Here is an 18,330-nt window from a genome sequence, read left to right as displayed (position 1 = left end):
TTTTAATATTCCCTCTATGTCTCCTTCCCAGGTGGGTAACTGGCCATTGGAGTCCCTGCTCTGCCACTTGTGAGAAAGGTATCCAGCATCGGGAAGTGACTTGTGTTTATCAGCTGCAAAATGGCACCTATGTTAACACAAGAGACCTCTACTGCCTTGGCAACAAACCAGCAACAGTACAAAGCTGTGAAGGACGGGACTGCCTCTCAATTTGGGAAGCATCAGAGTGGTCAAAGGTAAGAACTTGACCCAAGAGAGAAGCCAGACAGCACACAGTTCTGGATACGCTGCCCTAATCTAGCCAAGAGCTTGAAGTTAAGCAAGTTCTCACAGTCAGCATACTTGGTAACTTGCAGTACTGAGGCACTAGGTAGGATTGGTTTTTGTTGAAATGATTAGGTTGAAGCTGAGGTTTGTATCGCATACCAGATGAGTTATTAAGGCAAGTGTTAGATATCATGCTATGTTAACTATATCTTTGCATCTGAAAAGTCTGACCACTGAGGAAAAACATTTCACTGACCTACAGCTGGAAGTGTAGGAACCCAGCAGATCTTCTGGCTCTGTTTAAATGTGGTGTGAAACAAAATACCAGATTTACCAAACAGCTGCATTTTACAGAGAATGTACAGTCTTTGGGCCTTGTCCAACCCTCTCTTGTGTAATTCCAGGAACATAGAAAAGCTGGTTATACTTTGCTTTAGTGTGTGTCTCCATGTAGTTGCAGAGTTAAGAAGTTATTTTCAGATATTATGAATACATTTCACGTATGAACAAAGTGTCATCTGGACAGCCTTCAGTTTGTTTAGCAACAGAAGGAACTGGAAGTATGCTTTTAGTTCATACGAAGCACTCAGCTAATACAGGTAACCTTGTCTGTACCTTGTGAGTAATGCCTCTAATGGATTTTCCGTGTCAGATTTTATACTGTATCTGTTAGCCTGATCTGAACAATGAAAAGATAATGTCAGTCTTGGTGCAGTACCTATGTCTCTACCAGTCTCATTCCAGACTGGCTGTGTTACAAGACTGTCCAGAAACAGCCATTTCTGTGGGGAGGATATTTCATTGTTTTTTGTCTCTATTTTGAAACAGGGAGCTTATGTTTAAAGTATTGTCAAAGATCTTTTGCAAAATATTATTGTTAGAAAAGTCACAGAACATAAGATACCAGGGATCTGGCACTGAAGAACAGTTAACAAAAACACAGTGTGGATCCATTGTCCACCTTTTGAACAGAAAATCTTTGCTTGGCAAGTGAGATAGTTAAGTGAGAGTAGTGTTTCCTTTCAGTAGGACACTGTACCTGTTCACTAATGCATTAGATTCTTTTACCTGATTTGAAAAGATGTGGAGAAATACATAGAGTTTTAATAATTTTTCTGATACATCTTTCGTGCGTTACAAAAATAACCCTTTCAGATGATGCTCTTTTTATTTCTTATAGCTATACAAGGTGAGCTGTAGCAGTGTATATAGCAGACTAGTCTTCTCATTGCAGCTCCTACCTGCCTTACTTGGTGAATTTTGTCACTGGAGAGTTCATGGTCTTTTTTCAATCTTAGGTACTTCTGTGTTTTTGTTTTTAATTGGAGTAAGTCAAGTTACAGACGATTTTTTATGAAGTGGAAATCTTCTGTATTCGTGACTACGTAACTCATCATGTTCTAATATTGTGGAAAAAATATCATAGTAGTAATAACATTTTATAAATCAGTTTTCTTGTGTGTGTTTTTGAACTTCTGGTTATACAACAAAAAACAGTTGAACACATTGGTGTCTGGTCCCCAATCAAAAATGTGTGTTCTCAAAGCAAATTCCATTACAATCTTCAGTGTGGAAAAAATTAAGTTCCACTTTTATTGCCAAACACTTGAGGTTATTTTGGACAAAGTACCACTTAATCCATTTTTAATGACAGAAATAGAGACTGTCACAAAAAGGTGAATGTTTCTACTGTTAGGGAACTTGAGTAGAAGAAAATAATGGATTTCCTTCAAATAAAAGAGTCATATCCTAACTGCAAAGTTGTGATACTCCTTTACAAAACTTTGGGATTCAAATAGATAATTTGTTAATAAAATAAAACCTAATTATCTAAACTGGACACTAAGGGGCTCCTCATATTGCTTAGTAGACTATCTTGTTTTAGAATCTGTGTAAAATCTATGCATTAGAAAAAAATTCACGATGAGGACTTGAACAAAAAAAACCTCTTAAAGGGAATGATTTGTATGTGACAACCAAAGATCTGTTGGGAACCTTTTGTCTAGGAAAAGTAAGTGCTCATACTGTGAAAAATACTCCTACTTCAGTTTCATTTACTTGTAGTAAATTGGACCATTTGAATTATTTTATATATTGTTCTTTATAGTTTGAGACGAACAAGAGCAACCCCAAGGAGTCCACCCTGAAGGCTGAGGAAAATTATAGTTAATATGGGAAAATCTGTACTGCTTACGGCAAATTCATGGCTTTAAGGTACTATTTAGGGAGCTCCGGTGTTGGCTCTCTGGCAATTCTTGCATTTTGAGGATTCCAGTAAAGCAGTTTCTGGAATTGTGCAAAGCCTGGAAGAATTCATCCTGGTATCTAGCACAGCTATACAATTGTGCTTGTTACAAAGATGTTACATCCGTAAGGCGGCCATGCCATGAGCAGCACATAGTAAATTAAGTGGAAGGTTTCCCAGATTTTCAAGAAGTCACTTTGTAGTGCTCTGAAGTATTTAAAGGCATGTCTGTTTGCTTGCCAGCTCATAAACGCTTGTCATTCATGTCCTTAACAAGGCCAGCAGGTCAGAACTGCCTGGATTGTATTTTTAAGACGATTAGACAGGCATGCTGAGATTTGTCCATTTGATGTAATTTATATCAAGCTGATGCTTGTTTCCAGCATAGACCCCCTGGTTGGAGAAGCTTCTTGGATTATGTTCAAAAGACCTCACAGAATATCTCATATATTCAGTATTTATTCAGTGTCAACTCAACTGTCTTTTTCCGTGCCGATCCCCTAAAGGGGAGAACTTGACATGCTAGAGTAGGTTAGTTTTTATCTCAATTCATACATATATCATTTTTCCATCCACCTGTCCCCAGTGGCTCTTTAAGAAAATTTCTCACTCTTAACCATTGCAGTGGCATGAAAATGAAGAGCAGAGAGACTATAGCTGTGCTGCTCTGTAGCGTGCACATAGATGGCTGTATCAGCATTGGTAGATCCATTAACCTGTGAATGAACTGGTTATTTAAAATGTTTCTCCATTTCAGTTCACAACAGTGTCTTTTTCCCACCTGTTACAGTCAAGACAAATTCACCAGTAAAACAGAATTTCCAGTCAACTTTTGTCAGAGATAGCAAATGGGCTACCGGTTATTTCTGCTTTTTCAAAGTGCATAAATAACAGCGTCTAAGCATTAAAATATTTGTGGACAATATTTGCTCACTTGCATGGATGTTTGTTACTAGTGCCCAAATGCTTGAATCAAGTCTTTCTCCAGCAACTGATCCTAGCAGCCCTCGTAGCCTGCTGCATTCCCACAGTCCCTGGTTATGCTTTTGATGTTGAGGAACCCATCTTTTGTACCTGAAATGAATGTGATGAATGTGGACAACTTGCTGGCCAAGGTGGGAAGGTGATGACAGCACTGTGGTTCACTGAGTGGTGTCTCTGCTGAGCGATCTGCTTTGTACACTTCAGTTCTTTGAAATTAACATTGTGATGATGAGGAAGTGGGCAGTTCAAAGAGTGAAGGTCATCACACGTGTGCACCTGAGAACAGTGTGTGAGAGCAGTGACTTCACCATGGTGCATACGAACAGTACTTCAGAGCTGGTTTGTTAAACACAATCTCCTACTACATAAAGTGCATTTTTCGTCATTGTTTTACTCCTGTGATACTGAAAGGTGTCTGTTCTGTTATGAATAATGAGCTCTTAAATGCAAGATTTAGTTATTTAGTAACACTATTTCTAGCACAATGCTATTTTTCATAAGTAAAAGATCACAGAAGTGTGTCTCATATTGTTCAGATTAATCATGTTTGAAAGTGGTTTCAGTTGTTGGGGAAAAATTTTGCAAGTTATCAGGTTTTGTGTGCATAAAGCTAAGTTTTCCTTTTAGATATGTTACAAAAATAAAAATTCTGTTGCATGATTCCTAGAAATAATAAAACATACCTGTTGTTTTGTAGTGTTCAGCAGACTGTGGCAAAGGGATCCAAAAAAGAACAGTAACATGTACAAACTCTCAAGGAAAATGTGATGCAGCCACCAGGCCAAGAGACGAGGAAGAATGTGAGGATCACACAGGCTGTTATGAATGGAAAACAGGCGATTGGTCTAAGGTACCAGTGAGCAGTGCACGGTATTTTCTCTTTAAATCCAAAGATGTTCAGTATGCTATGCTTCCATGTGTAGTCTGTTCTGCAGTTTAAATTATGAAATGAAGCTTTTGATTGATGCTTTTTGCTGGGATTTAAACTTTCCCTTTATGCCATTTGTGACCCAAATACTGCAACACAGGCTTGTGGATGTGTCAACAAACAGGTTTGAAATGAATATTAATGGACTTCTTTTCCATTCAGTGGCTAAACCCACACAACTTCCACCCTAAAAATGAAGATTCTCACCATAGGCCAAAATTCATCCATCAACTCAACTCTTTGCATTAAAAGGCCACTTCATGTGCAGTGCTGGAAACTGTTTTACGTGTTTCAAAAAAAAACCAGCTCCGAATCAATCTGGCTAACAGGTTGACTTCTACAAAAAGAAGTTCATTAACAGTATCTGCCAGGACTTCGGGGAGCTCAGGAGGAATCGCATGCCCTGCCTGGGCAGCCCAAAAGGAAAATAGTAGATGTTTTCTTTCTTCAAGTATGTGTATCAGTTAAGTATTGAGACTTCAAATTAGAAACCTAGTCACTGCGAAAAAGACAAATCTCACAAAGAGAAGATGTGGTGAAAGTTTGGTCTCCCTCAAAGCATCAATACACAGCTGATAGCTGAGCCTTATACCTCTTATTACATGGGTGGTAAGTTTGAGGGTCTGGGAGAACTGTTATTAAGTAGAACGTGGAAGCCTTAGCAAAGTCACACAGAGACAAAGGTTAACTGACGGCACACACTGCTGAATTCTTTGCCCTTCTCAGATCTTGCTTGCAGAGTCTGATGGTATACCATTTTATTACCACAGATGCAAAACTAGAGCTGTGCAGCTGAATCTCATGCTATTCTGAGACCTACACAGCGCAATCCAGGCCCAGACTTACTTCAACCACCTGAGATGAAAGTATGCCCTCTATTTAAAGGCAGAGCCAAAACCATCAGTCCCTTCCTTAGGGCTGGATTTCACCTTCATTTAGATCTGTCTGAACTTAGTTTCTCTGGTGACATCAGTGGAATTAATTCCTATATGCAGTGGATTAAACCAGTGCAGAATCTGCTCTGTATTTGCATTCTGATCTTAAAGTAGCAGGTAGTTTTGCTTGGGAAGGGGGCCCAGCAATATAAGAAATTCAGCCTTTGCCAGTGTTGGTCATAAAACGTCCTTACATTACCAACTTCATGTTTGTATAAAGACTTGAAATTTCCCAGGAATATTATATTCCAGTCTGCTTTTATCTTATCTTTGTAACTGTTCTGCTCTTGAAACAGAAGGCCTACTTTTGTTCTGGAATGTATGGCATGTGCAGAAACCACTGGGATACAGTAGTTGCATTTTGCTTTCCAAAAACCCAAACTCCACCAAGCAAAGTCCACTGAAGCAGAGGCCCATGATGGGCAAATTGGCTTATCTGCAATTGCATTTTTTGCATTATGATTGGGAATTACAAATATTTATAGATACACCGTGTCAGAGATGCATGAATTTAATGGTGTCAGTGCTGGAGCGTGATTTAAGAACCAGCCACATGCAAAAGATCTGTATTTATGCTGAGCCAGGAATTTGTATCACAGAATGTTTAGAGTATTGAACGTTATTTTATTTATAACCTGGCACACAGAATCTACACAATCTGGCCAAAATAAACAGTTCCTGTGTGTTAACAGGTGAAATAACATTATTTATTTATTTGTGGAATTTTAAAAGATCTTGGCAGAAGAATTGACCCGGATTCTCTTTATAGGAGGAATATGAAATAATCGTGTATTCACTGATTACATGGATTGAAAGTTCAGTATTGTATGAATGCTTCCCATCTGATAAAGGAGTTGGCTCGTTGCTAGAAAAGCTGCAGTCATGCGTTGGTCACAGTAAATAGCATTGTTGATAGATTTAGTCTCTGCATTTGAGCAGTGCAAGTTCAGTGCAAAATCACTCGTTATTTGCAATTCTTAACTTGGGATCAGGATCATCTCTGTGCAGAAGGGCACAGAAGTTTGTGTGCTGTTTATGTGGTCTGCTTCTGCCCGCAGAGAACTTGTGCCAACTCTCAGCTTCCCAGGAATTTCACCCTGTGCAAATCCAGCAGATGTTCTTGGACTTAGATTTGGTTTATAATGGACATTAATAATTCTAGACGTCTTGGTTAATGACATGAAGACTTGGATCACACAATTAGATTGTTACCCTCTGAGTAGAGAGGTGAACAAAAAGCATCACTGGATGGCTTAAGAAAGGTATGGATAGATACAGTTCTTCTGAGAAAGTTTATTGCCTCAGAAACCCAGATAGCTGAAATACTTAGTGTGAAATTCTTTGCAGATCCAGTCAGGATTTTCATTTTCAGGATCCAGAAGCTTTAATACAGGGCTCAGATGTAGGAGAAGGATCTTTAGAGCTATCAGCAATTCCTTTCTGGTGTTGTCTGGTTTAAACAATTTGTCCATTAAGGAGAAACGTACAGTCTTCTAAAGTCAGACTATAGCAAACTCCTTAAAATCCACAATTCTGGGTTAAAATCCCATTGTAAAACTTTTTTGTTTGTTTGTTTGCTCGTTTGTTTTGTTTTCGTTTTGCCAGTGCTATAAAAATCACTGTGAGAGAGCTTTGTGCTGAGATGGAAACATTTTCTACCATTACAAATTGATCTCAGAACAAGCAACGACCTTTTGCGATTAATTGCATTGTGGATTTGTTTCTATTAAGAATCATCAAGGAAGCAAGATTGAATGACCAGTAGTAATTACCACAGGATAAAAGGAGGGACAGATGCTTTTTGTGCAGACAACTTACATGTTGACTTGGCATTCAATCCTTAACTGTCCCAAACTAAGATCATTTGAGTATATCTGAAAGTCATGCAGGAAAGAGGCAAAACTTCATTAAAATCCATGTCTGGATACAGCTTGTAAATAGAACAGGCTCTCTGAGGGGTAATGGCAGACTGTTATTTTTATAAGCGGAGTAGTAGAAGCATTTATAGAACACACAGGCTCTGTGCATGAGAAGAGTTGCCTAAGGAGCTCCCCAGACCTTTACTTAGAACACCTTCAGTCCTGAGATCACAGACACAAACAAGACCTGCTATAGCTGACAGTGATGGACACCCTTATCCTATGTAAGATTTTAGGTCCTGTTCCATTCAGAAGAGGCAGGGATTTGGAGCTAATGGAGCGGATTTAGCAATCAGTCTGGGCTATTTGTGTGTTCCCAATGTACCTGCAGTTTCTTTGAATTGTGCCACAGGGAGCTGATATATCTAGTTTGCTTTGCAAACACGTATGTCCAAGTTTGTGATGTTATTTAAAATTTCTTTGAAGTTACCTTTGTTATTCCAAAGCTGAGATTAACATGCTATCTAGTATACTTGAATACAGACAGAATATTGTTCTGTTACTAGTAGGCATGATAACCTCCTACTTGCTAGCACTCCTAAACTTTCAGCGTCCTCTTAAACTCCTTTTCTTAAACAAAAGAATCTTATTTTTATCATTTACACAAATGCAGCACTAGTATGAGCAGCATAACAAAAATATTCCTGGTCTGAAAAGCAGAAAGGCAGGTTTTAAAGTGAGAGACCCACTGAAGGTGTTAACCTGAAATTATTTTTTTAATGCTGCCTGGATTCTTCAGAATTGCAGTTCGTTATATCATCCTTTCTTTTTTTTTGTATGATGCAATACACAAATGGGAGTCCAAGTCATCTCCCGTTCAGTCTTTTCTTCCAAAAGGAAATTCCACATCCAGTTTGTACTCAGTTAAAGAAACAAACATCGCATACACTCTTTCGGCTTTGCAATACTTCTTGCGTGTATGAAATCTGAGCTGTTAAATGTTGTAGCACTAGAAACATTTTTACATTTTTGTTGTAGTTGTGCTAGTCAAAAGAACAGCCATAGATTGCTCACTTTCCCAGCTTTTGCCTCAGATTCCTAAGCTGCTGAAACTCCAATGCATTAACAAGATAGTAGTTCATTCTTTCACAATCAGTTGTGTTTTGTTGGCAAACTTCAGGTCGAGGATTACATTCCTGTAAAGCATGCAGGTAGCTGGTGGATAGAATGTGGCTGTCTCGATAGCTTTGCAGGATACACTGTCTGCGTCTGTACTCCTCATGTGCTCGAGGCTGCAGGACTGTGAGTTGTGCTGGAGTCTGCCGTGACTCCTGCAGTGGAACCAGATGTCCCAGATGCTGTGGGAGTGTGTTGCTGGCCTGCTGCAGGGAGATGAGGTACGGCTAGATGGACCAGCTAGCTGTGGTAGTGACAAAGAGCAGTTGTGCTTGAAGATGCACAGCACTGGGGACTGTTTTTTAGCTACACAGGCCTCCCCACTCTGTCTTCAGCACTTTCCCCTTCTAATCTTGGGGAAATGATGAGGCAGGCAAATCACTTAGGGGCAGATGTGCAAGCTAATGCTGTATGTTTTCAGTTCCTTTTCTCCAGTTGGCTTATGGACTCTTCTAAGGTATAACTGAAAAGGAGAGATTACAGAGCAGGAGTAATCTTCCAGAAGACTTTTATGGATTTTTCTTCATTTCCAGTTGTACTTAGTTGTTTCACTGTTTTATGTGCCTCAATATACTGTATTTGTGTCTTGTGACTGAAGTATTCTATTTCAAGCCAAAAGCACAAAATGGTTCAGAGTTCCCCATTTCACTTCTTTGGCTGTTCTTCTTTTAACTGGTATTATGTCAAGGAAGGCATGGTTACAAGCAAGATACAGTAACTACATCGTTAGTGCAGATTTTCACAAGGATGCATTTCCAGTTTTGTTGGCAGAAGCTAAAACATGCAACATCTGTTCCTCAGTCCTATTTAGCTCATTAACCTATTATATTACATAGTCCAATGAAAAGGTTTTTAGAGGAAGAAGGATGCATAGAAGCCTTGTAATATATTGACTGTGCCTTTTTTTTTTTTCTTTACAGTAGATACTCTGTAAATATTAAGGCCTATATTATATATTTCCTAATGTGAATCTGGGCTGTCTTTCATTCTTCCTTCCAGTCCATTGGCTACAAGCCAAAGGTCTCACTCAGCACTGTGGGTCAGATATCATTCTGTCTGGCACTGATATAAATGCAGATTGATTCAGCTACTTAAGTTACTGCAGCTTATGCCAAGGCGATTCAGATCAGAATCTGATCTGCCGGGCTGTATGAGATCTTTGGGTCTTGTGTAGGAACCATCACAGATGCATACTTCTGGGTGAAAACAGAAATATATGGCATCTCAAGCTGGGATTCCACTTGAGGAAAGGAGAGGAGCGGAGGAGAAATCTTTTTCTACTATTTTACATGTTTTATGAACACCTGGGCACAACTTTTACTGAGTTCAGAATGGTTGTGTACTGCAGAATCTGCACAGCAGTAGTAATGATCAGCTTGGCAAAGCACGATTTTAAAAAGTATTCTTGTTGCCAAATAATGTCAGTAATGATAAAATGCATGTGAGAAATTACCTATAGCCACCTGACCTACTTGTGCATCACTGGCTGCCAATTTCTTTACAGTATTTTCTCCAGAAATACTGGCTGCAGATTCTCATCCCAGGAGAATATTAACAATACAGAGAAAAAAAATCTAATTTCCTATAACAAAAATACTGTATTTATGCCAGACATGGAGGTGTTTCATACTGCAGATCAGCAGTCATTTACTGCAATGGGTGGTAACAAGGATTTTGTCATTGTAAATTAATTATTTTGGCAGGATTACAGTAGGTTGCATTCTCTGAGAGATAAAACCCCTATCCTTGCAGTACACACACACAAAAAAGGTGTTGGGTTTTTGGGTTTTTTTTGTTTCTTCTTTTTTTCAAAAAACTCAACAGTTTCCCACTGCCAGGAAGGCATGTTTTTCAAGTTCCAAACATTTGGGAACATCAGCAAAATCCTCTACATGTCTCACTTTTAATGATTAACTCACGTTATATGATAAGAAGGGCAAATCAAGGACAGCTGTGATTTGAGAGATGTATTCAAAGCTATTGTAAATATAGAAGCAATCTGTCCTTTGTTCTAACATTCATTACAAATTCATGGCTTGACCCACCATCTGTTAGTGATAAACCATAGGCAACTTGTTAATTGTTCATAAAGGTCGCAACTAAGTTAATCTTCTTCTACCTTGAAGAAAATAACTTTTCTTGTTGAATTGGGAGAAAAATCTGCAGAAGTGTTGGTTGCTTAGCAGTGCAGGCGCACATCACAGCTGACAGACCTTTTCCTGCCTCTTGCTTGCTTTGGCTTGGCAAACAACTTATAATTTATGTCTGCTTGTGTGCATTCAGCACCACAGCTAGAAGCTGATATTGAAAGATTGTCCACAGGGTCTCACTGATGCAGATTGATCTCCAGAAAGTGATGCAGCTGGATATGTGTAGAGAGGGCCCAACAGGCTTCTGTGTTCCAACTATCCCTAGCCAGGTCATCAGTGTATCCTAAACCTAACCGCTGCCCCAGTGGGCTGTTTTAAGTTGCACTACTGGTTCCAATTCCCTGTGGCTTTTTTCCTCCAGCTTCTGATACTGATGTGCAAATCGCAGCCTCTTTCACCAACAGTTAATCTTCAAAATACTCCTGGCTACAGAGGATAAGAACAAATGGCTCAAACTTGGTTATATCACATAGAGACAGTCCTGAATTCAGGAAAGCTGGTGCTGGTATCATAATAAAGACTTTGGAAAGCATCATGAAAAGTGATAGCTATGCATATTTCAAATAGAAAGGTACCTTCTTGAGTTGAGTTAAGCTAAAACCATCATCTCTAGTTTAATTTCCATAAAGGAAAAGCCTGGAATAAAATGTATCTCAGTGTAAGAGAAAAACTTGTGCTTGTTTTACAAAAAAAAGCTGCTACATGGCCATGGGTCCATCACTTACTGAAATTCACATCACTGAGTCCTCACCATCTGACAGGTAGGTGCTTTGTTTGGGAGAGTTATTAGGTACCATTTATAATCTTGTCTTAATAGCATTATCTCCTCCCCTTAGTAAAGTCTGAATTACCCTTTGATGCCTCCACTCACTGGCTGCAAAGCACCCGTAAACAGAGCTAGTTCACTAAGATAAACAGCTAGTTCACTAATATGAATCCTTCCCTTTTTCCTCTCTGATTTTCCATTCACCATCTGTGAAAAAATTTTTGCTATGGTCAGAAGTGTAAAAATCATGTATCAGCACTAAAACAAATTTAAGACTCTCTAGACTTGTGCTTTCAGCTCCAGTTTTAGTGGTAAACCTAGGTGTGAAAAGTGAAGAGGTGCAGACTATAGTGCTGGCTGTGTCATTCCCCTGTGATCTCTAAGCTGCAGAAACCAAGTCCTGAGTTTGCCTTTGAAGCAATGACAGCTTCTTTCTTGCACAACTGTTTGCACAGCTCAACTCTGCTGGAGTTTCTGGGAATGCCCAAATTATTTTAATGATTCCTAAGAAATGGATGGAGTGCTGCAAAAAGGCCATAATCATGAGTGTTTCGTTTGAAGTGGGATTTTTTCTGTGGTAGTGTTACTGTCTTCCAATACAGCCTCCAGTGATCCTATTAATTGGAAAAATAACTTTTCTTTTTTGATATCTTTTATTCAAAAGCCTCATTCATTAAGTGCTTTTTTTGATGGAGCATTAAAGCCTCCCACTAAGATCAGTGGATTTGAAATGGAATTCTATTGTCACTATTTTACTCTTTTTAATGTGAGATAGAAGAAAGCATGAAAGGCAAGCCTGTTCAAATATTGGCATTCATTTTCTCTGAGTAACTCTGAGACGTTACAGTACTTAGGATAATGTCTTTAAAGAGGTGAACAGTATGTAATTCACATTTTGATGTTTGTACTGTGCAGCTGAAGAGGTTTTTGTGTCTCAAATCCTTACAACATACAGTATGTGTCACTAGCAATACTACATAATTTTGTAGTATTTCCAAAAGCCTACTGAGTTAAGGTGACAACTTTCCAGAATGTTTTTAAAGAACAATTGCTGTCACAAGTGGTGATCCCTTCTTTTGACTATGCAAAGTGTTCTTCATATACCTCAGATCTGACTAGCTCCTTGTCTAGAGAACACCTAGCCAGAACCAGCATGCTAGAGATGAGCATCCTCTTGCTGAAATAAAATAATCCTAATGACATCTTTACTTACTTTCTTTTTAATAAACAGCTTTTAGGTAGCATTGCTTATTAAGGGATGAGTAATTTAAAGATGTGTTCAGTGGAGCTTCAGTTAACAAGATTCTCTTTCAGGAAAACATCTGTGACAGTAGTTAGTGTGCAACTGTAATTCATGTAGCTCATAAAAACATTGCTCAGCATTGAATGCATGTGTTGTAGAAGTAAGGTAGTTCTCAGGCAGTCAGCCTGAGTGGAGTTATGTGTCTCCATGGTTATGCAGTTTTCTTTTACTGTCTAGCTTACTTGAAGTTAGTTTAATGATGCATTTTACATGAAGTGGTTGTCTGCTTCATTTTCATGAAGTTCTACACATTGAATAAGCTATGGAAGATTTCTTGTCACAGATCAAAATGCTGCACACATGCTATAGGTGGTACGCTAGAATATGGCACCTTGTAGGCAATACAGCATAATTTCACATCTTTGCTTTTATTATTTGAGTTTTACGTAGTCCTCTATGTAGCCAAGAGTTGGACATGATGATCCTTGTGAGTCCCTTCCAACACTGATACATTATGATTCTATGACATGAATTCTGTCTGGTTGGTATAATTAATTAAATGTCATTTCCTCATTAGCATCCACCTGAGCTGCATTGCACAAGTACTTAAGAGCACTGTCAATACCCTGAATATTCATGCATTCTGCTCATAATCTCTGAACTTTGTGCACAATGGAGCTTTTCAGAATAGCAAAGTCAAGCATAATTATGCAGGGAGACATGCTGGTCAGGTCTTGTTCCTCAGGGTCATGCAGTTCGAAAGCACAGCTGTAGGCAGTTTGCAAAGATTGCTTCTCTCTTCCCGTTCTGAGATACTGTCACATCAACCACAAGCATTTTCTGCTATAATTTATTGTTTCTTCCTATATTGAGTCAGAAGGGTATGCATTTTTTCTTGGCTAAGTTAAACAAATCAGTCATTTCACAGAAGTTTCCAAATGATAGTTTGTTGTAAGCAAGACCAGATATGTTCTCTTTACAGATCCAGGGTTTAAAAGAAAAAAAAGAAAAAAAAGAAAAAAAAAGAAAGAAGGAAAAGAACAGGAGAGCTTGAAAAACAGCTTATAGTTTGCTTTAGGCTGAGATCTTATCAATGAAAAGACAGATATTTCTTTCATTAGCATCATGCCATAGTGAAAGTCAAACTGGTGCTTATGAAAGTATATTGCATGCTGCTTTTCAGTTAAAATTCTTGAGTTTAAATTAGCAATATTTGTAAAAAGCCTGATGTTAAGGGGTGTAGGGCACTGACTTTCAGAGCACACACATTAAGGTCTCAGGAACAGTTGAATGACAGGATGTTTGTCATTCATCTCACGTGCTGTGTTAGAATGGTGTCAGTAGGAACTTGTCTTGGTTTTTTTCTGACTTTCATAGAAGCAAGAAATAAAACCCCTGGGGGAAAAACTCTCTGCCCTATCCTAACGCCTCGAATACTTGAACTCTGAAGTCAGTAAAGCATGACTGTATCTCTGAATGCTGGAGCTTTAGCCATAGTGTTATCCTTGGCTTCAGCAACTTTCAGCAAACTGGGGACAAACCCATGTCTTTAAACATCAGATGCCTGCAGATCGATGGATAAAATTTTAAAAAACCTTGCCTTCAGCTTAGTTATTACTGTCATTTTGAACTATCTCTCCCTGCAACAGATTTGCCTTATAAATACTGTAGTATGTTCAGGATTGGCTGAAGGGATGCTGTGACCTTCTGCCAGAAGAAGCAAGTCTCTTATAAAAGAGACTAACGTCTCAGAGGCCAGAAAAGTGAGATTTTTAAAGGTGATATGTGGTCTGAGGACATCCCTGCAAGGTCAGCAATCCTCAGCTAAGGTATAAGCAATTCTTCGTTATCCCATTGAGTCCAGAGCAAATCACAGCCTGACCTCTGTTGTGGTAAATCTGTTCTTTATTCTGTTCCCATTAACCCTCAATATAGGGATTCTTTGGGCTGATCCTTCTTAGGTATTCCTACAACTGCCCAAAGGCAGGCCTGCCCTGGCTTAATTTATTTTTATTCTGCTCTCCTTTTCTGGCTATCTTTTGTAGATCAGAAGTTGATGAAGTCCTTGACAGATCCCAGCACTTACTGTAAATTCATTCTGTTTTAATACCTAGTATTCTCCTGAGGCATTTGCTTTCAGAGGAATTAGACACCTGTCATCACCTTCAGTAGATTTCAAGCGTTCTTAGATTATCCTAAGGTGAAAATAGCATTCCAGTTGAAAAATCAGAGCTTAGTCTGAAGGTTGGAGTCTTTCTGTGAGTAAATTTTCTTTAAGCTGATGAATGCAGCTGCTGCCTTGACAATTTGTGAGTTTATTTCCTTCTGGATATCCCCACTGGCTTGCATGTTACTGCCAAAGAATGTGAATGGAGGCATTTTTTTTACTTCTTTTGCCTTCTCAAGTAGTGCTTAAACTGGGAGTTAAAAGACCTCTCATTAGGTTCACTTTTCCTAACTGTTCATTAACCCTCCTCCTTATTCCAGTGTTGAACAATCCTTTGATCTTTGCATGTGGGTTGATTTCTAATTTACAATGGCTGTATTGTCAGTTTAGTGTGTTGCGGCTAAACTACGTGAATTTTGCATATGCATTTTTGTGATATTGATATCATTGGCAGTGTCTCCTGAAGGGGAAGAAAACACTCCTTTGTTTGCCACTAGTGTCTATTCAGCCATTTGCCTGAGTCCCTGGCTTCCCAGACTGGGCAAGTTGCTTGTGTGTTTTGCCTCAGTGCTTGCAGAGCAACTCATGAGGCAGGCAGAGATCCGTACCGCTCTGAGCTCCTCCACATTTACAGATCACATTGCTCCACTGTGGCATCAAAACACACATGTTTTCAGAGTTATATCGATGCTTTTATAGGTTTTTCTGATTTTCAGAGTATTTTTGTTAACAGCAGTGTTTGTGACAACTCGATATTTTCCCAGCATTCTGCAGAATGAAAGCTGGATCAGGTGCCAAGCTGGAGCAGGATTTCAACCCCTGCAGCTCAGCCCCATTCAGCCATGAGTGACGTGCCATTGCCTTGACTGCCTAGAAGTTCCCTGTTTGCAAGAGGGCTGCAGCAGTTTTCCCTGCTCGAACACTTTATACCTGTGTCCAGTCCTGAGGGTCCTGTGTCAGGGTGAATCCAGCCCTGAAAACTTTTCCATGGATATACTTAATTGTTCTATAAATATTTGGGAACAGAGAGACTGTAGCAGTGCGTTTAGCTGTCCAGAATAGGAGGAAAGGTATTTATGAGAATTTGCTGTTCAGTTGGAGTTTGATTTTTATGCCTCCTTTAATGATGTCTTCTCTTCATCGAGCAGCATGAGTAACAATTCCCCCTTTGTATGTATTTTGTATCTATTCCTATTTCCTATTGAAATTCCTAGGAAAGAAACTATCCAAGTACAGAGTTGAAAATTTCATCTTAAAATAAGCCAGATGTCCAACCTTCCTTTAGCTGCCAAGCCCAAAAGAGTTCAAGAAAGATGTTAAAATCTGTCTTCCTGGCTGTGAAAAACTAATTGCATAGCATAGGTGATGATCCCAGTCTCCCAGGAGAAGGAATAAAACTGCCTCGGGCAAAAATCTGCTGTTATTTGTCTGAGGATTGGAGTTGGCAGTATCTGTGGAAAAAGTTTCATTGCTTGCCCTCCTTGCTGGTTAACAAATGCTGAGACAGAAACACAGACAAAGGTAGGTGAGTGTATATCAGCAGCTGAAAACCTTATTCACCTTATGAGGAAAGTGTCTTTGTCTCTCTTTTTGGAGAAATTCAGTGCTAGAGAAGTGCAGAGAGGGATACAGTAAGAATAACAAACAGGTGCACATATTTTCTTCCAACGGTAAAGCAAACACACATTTGGCGAGTACAACAAATATAGGAAACCTGTTAATAAAAAGTCATGAATGTGAGTGACTAAAGACGAATATTAGAGCTGGCCTGTGTTACTTTTATCAGCAGGCTTCACTGGTGCTACAGTTCCTCCTACGCAGAACTGAGAGCACACACTGTATACGTATGTATCTCCCTGTGCTGGGTTGTCTGAAGCAGGATCCCACCAATTCTATTTTAATGTTCTTTTCACGTGAGGCCTTTTTGCATCAGGTCTTGCAGTGATCCACACAGGAAGGAGAAGCTCTGTGTGCTCCAGCCCAGAACAAAGCTATGCCTCTTGCATTAGATGGTCTTTGAGAAGCAGCAGAGGTGTCTTACGATACTCCAGAATAGATGGGAGAGGAGGTGGAGGAGTACATGCATCCACATGTACTTTTGCCCCTATGTTCTAGCCTTACAGTCATCCACACTGCATTCACATTGCTCATACTTCCATCCAGTCTCAGCAGTGCTGATATTTGGAGCGTCCTAAATCTCTGGCTTGCCATTTTTAAGAAGCAGCAGTCTGAAATGATAACATTTTTCAGGGAAAGAGCTCCACTGCACTGACCTTGTTCAGAAACAGCAGAGGATAGAAAGTGCGATCATTTTGACACCATCCTAATTATATTTCCTGACTTTTCCCCCACCTCCTCTTCCCTGTCATTTCCTTGTGTGTGGCTCTAGCAGAAATAGGAATCATACCAAAGTCCTGCAACCTATTGTTTCTTTATTTTAAATACAAGGTTCTTTTATTAACTCCAGCTGGTGCACCTCGCTGTGCTCACTGCATTTGTTTTATTAAAATTGAACTGCGTGCAAGTAGGACATTGTAAATCACAAGTGACTGGGCCAGAGGAAGAGGGAGGGAGAGGCAAGGACTCCAATTGTATGACAACAAAGAGAGCATATAAACAGGCTGGGCCTCTTGGCTAATAGAAGCCAAAACTCACGAAGTACAATTTGCAATTGCTCCCAGGAGGTCAGACAAGTGCCAGACAGTTAGCAGGGATAGAGGAGTGAATACTTGAATACCTAATGTGTTCTCCTACATACTGGAACAGAGCTTCTCTGTGGGTCTGGGCATGCAGTAGGAGCTGACTGCCTCTGCTGTAATCCTTGGTTACCTGATACCAGTGCCTTGCACTGGTCTGTGGAAGTAGCCTTGTCAGACAGACAAAGTCTTGGAGAAGGTGTTTAAACTAAGGCAACCAGTTCCACTGTCTCCCTCATGAAGAGGGAGTATTCCTGGGCAATATTCAGCAGTAGTCATTTTTCAGCTTTGCATCTTTGTGGAAAGAGTTGTACCTCAGTCCTCTTGGAACCTCATGGACATTGAGAGAGGCAGCTAGTGTGGGTGGACTCAGGGTGAAATGAGTCCACACAGAAAGACAACCCCATGGTAGGACTTTCTTCTGCATGCAGCACTCTGGGAGCTGCAGAATGCTAACTGACAAATGCAACAACTTTATGAAGGGTCCCTTATTAATAAGTTTGCTCAGTGTGTTGAGTCCATACTTATCCACTGATCTGCTGCACACTTCAATTCTGGCAGTTATTTTTATGCTGTACATATATATGTGATTTTGAAGCTGTTCAGCTTTGCCCATGTCTCAGTCTCTTCTCTTCTCCAGTGCTCCTCGACCTGTGGGAAGGGCCTCCAGTCACGCGTTGTGCAGTGCATGCACAAAGTCACCGGGCGCCATGGCAGTGAGTGTCCTCTCCTGTCCAAGCCAGCAGCCTACAGGCAGTGCCACCAAGAGGTCTGCAATGAGAAGATTAATGTCAACACAATTACCTCGCCCAGACTTGGTGAGTGAGGGGTGCTGGGGTGAAGGTGCCACCTGTGAAGGACCAGATGAAGGCCAACATCTCAGTATATTAAAAAAAAAGAAAAAAGAAAAAAGA

General features: G+C 39.8%; 1 protein-coding gene across 1 annotated transcript in view; it reads left to right on the top strand.

Moving 5' to 3' along the window:
- Positions 1–18,330, top strand: part of ADAMTS17 (ADAM metallopeptidase with thrombospondin type 1 motif 17) — a 167,213-nt gene that overhangs the window by 141,367 nt on the left and 7,516 nt on the right. The window contains exons 20-22 of the mRNA XM_010717544.3: positions 32–236; positions 4,194–4,346; positions 18,057–18,234. Of these exons, the coding sequence (XP_010715846.1) occupies positions 32–236; positions 4,194–4,346; positions 18,057–18,234 (536 nt within the window). The remainder of the gene's footprint in view (positions 1–31; positions 237–4,193; positions 4,347–18,056; positions 18,235–18,330) is intronic.

This window comes from Meleagris gallopavo, chromosome 12 (assembly GCF_000146605.3).
Source record: "Meleagris gallopavo isolate NT-WF06-2002-E0010 breed Aviagen turkey brand Nicholas breeding stock chromosome 12, Turkey_5.1, whole genome shotgun sequence".
In the NCBI taxonomy this organism is placed as follows: Eukaryota; Metazoa; Chordata; class Aves; order Galliformes; family Phasianidae; genus Meleagris; species Meleagris gallopavo.
The sequence above is the reverse complement of the archived record's forward strand: the minus strand, read 5'-3'. Positions and strand labels throughout refer to the sequence as shown.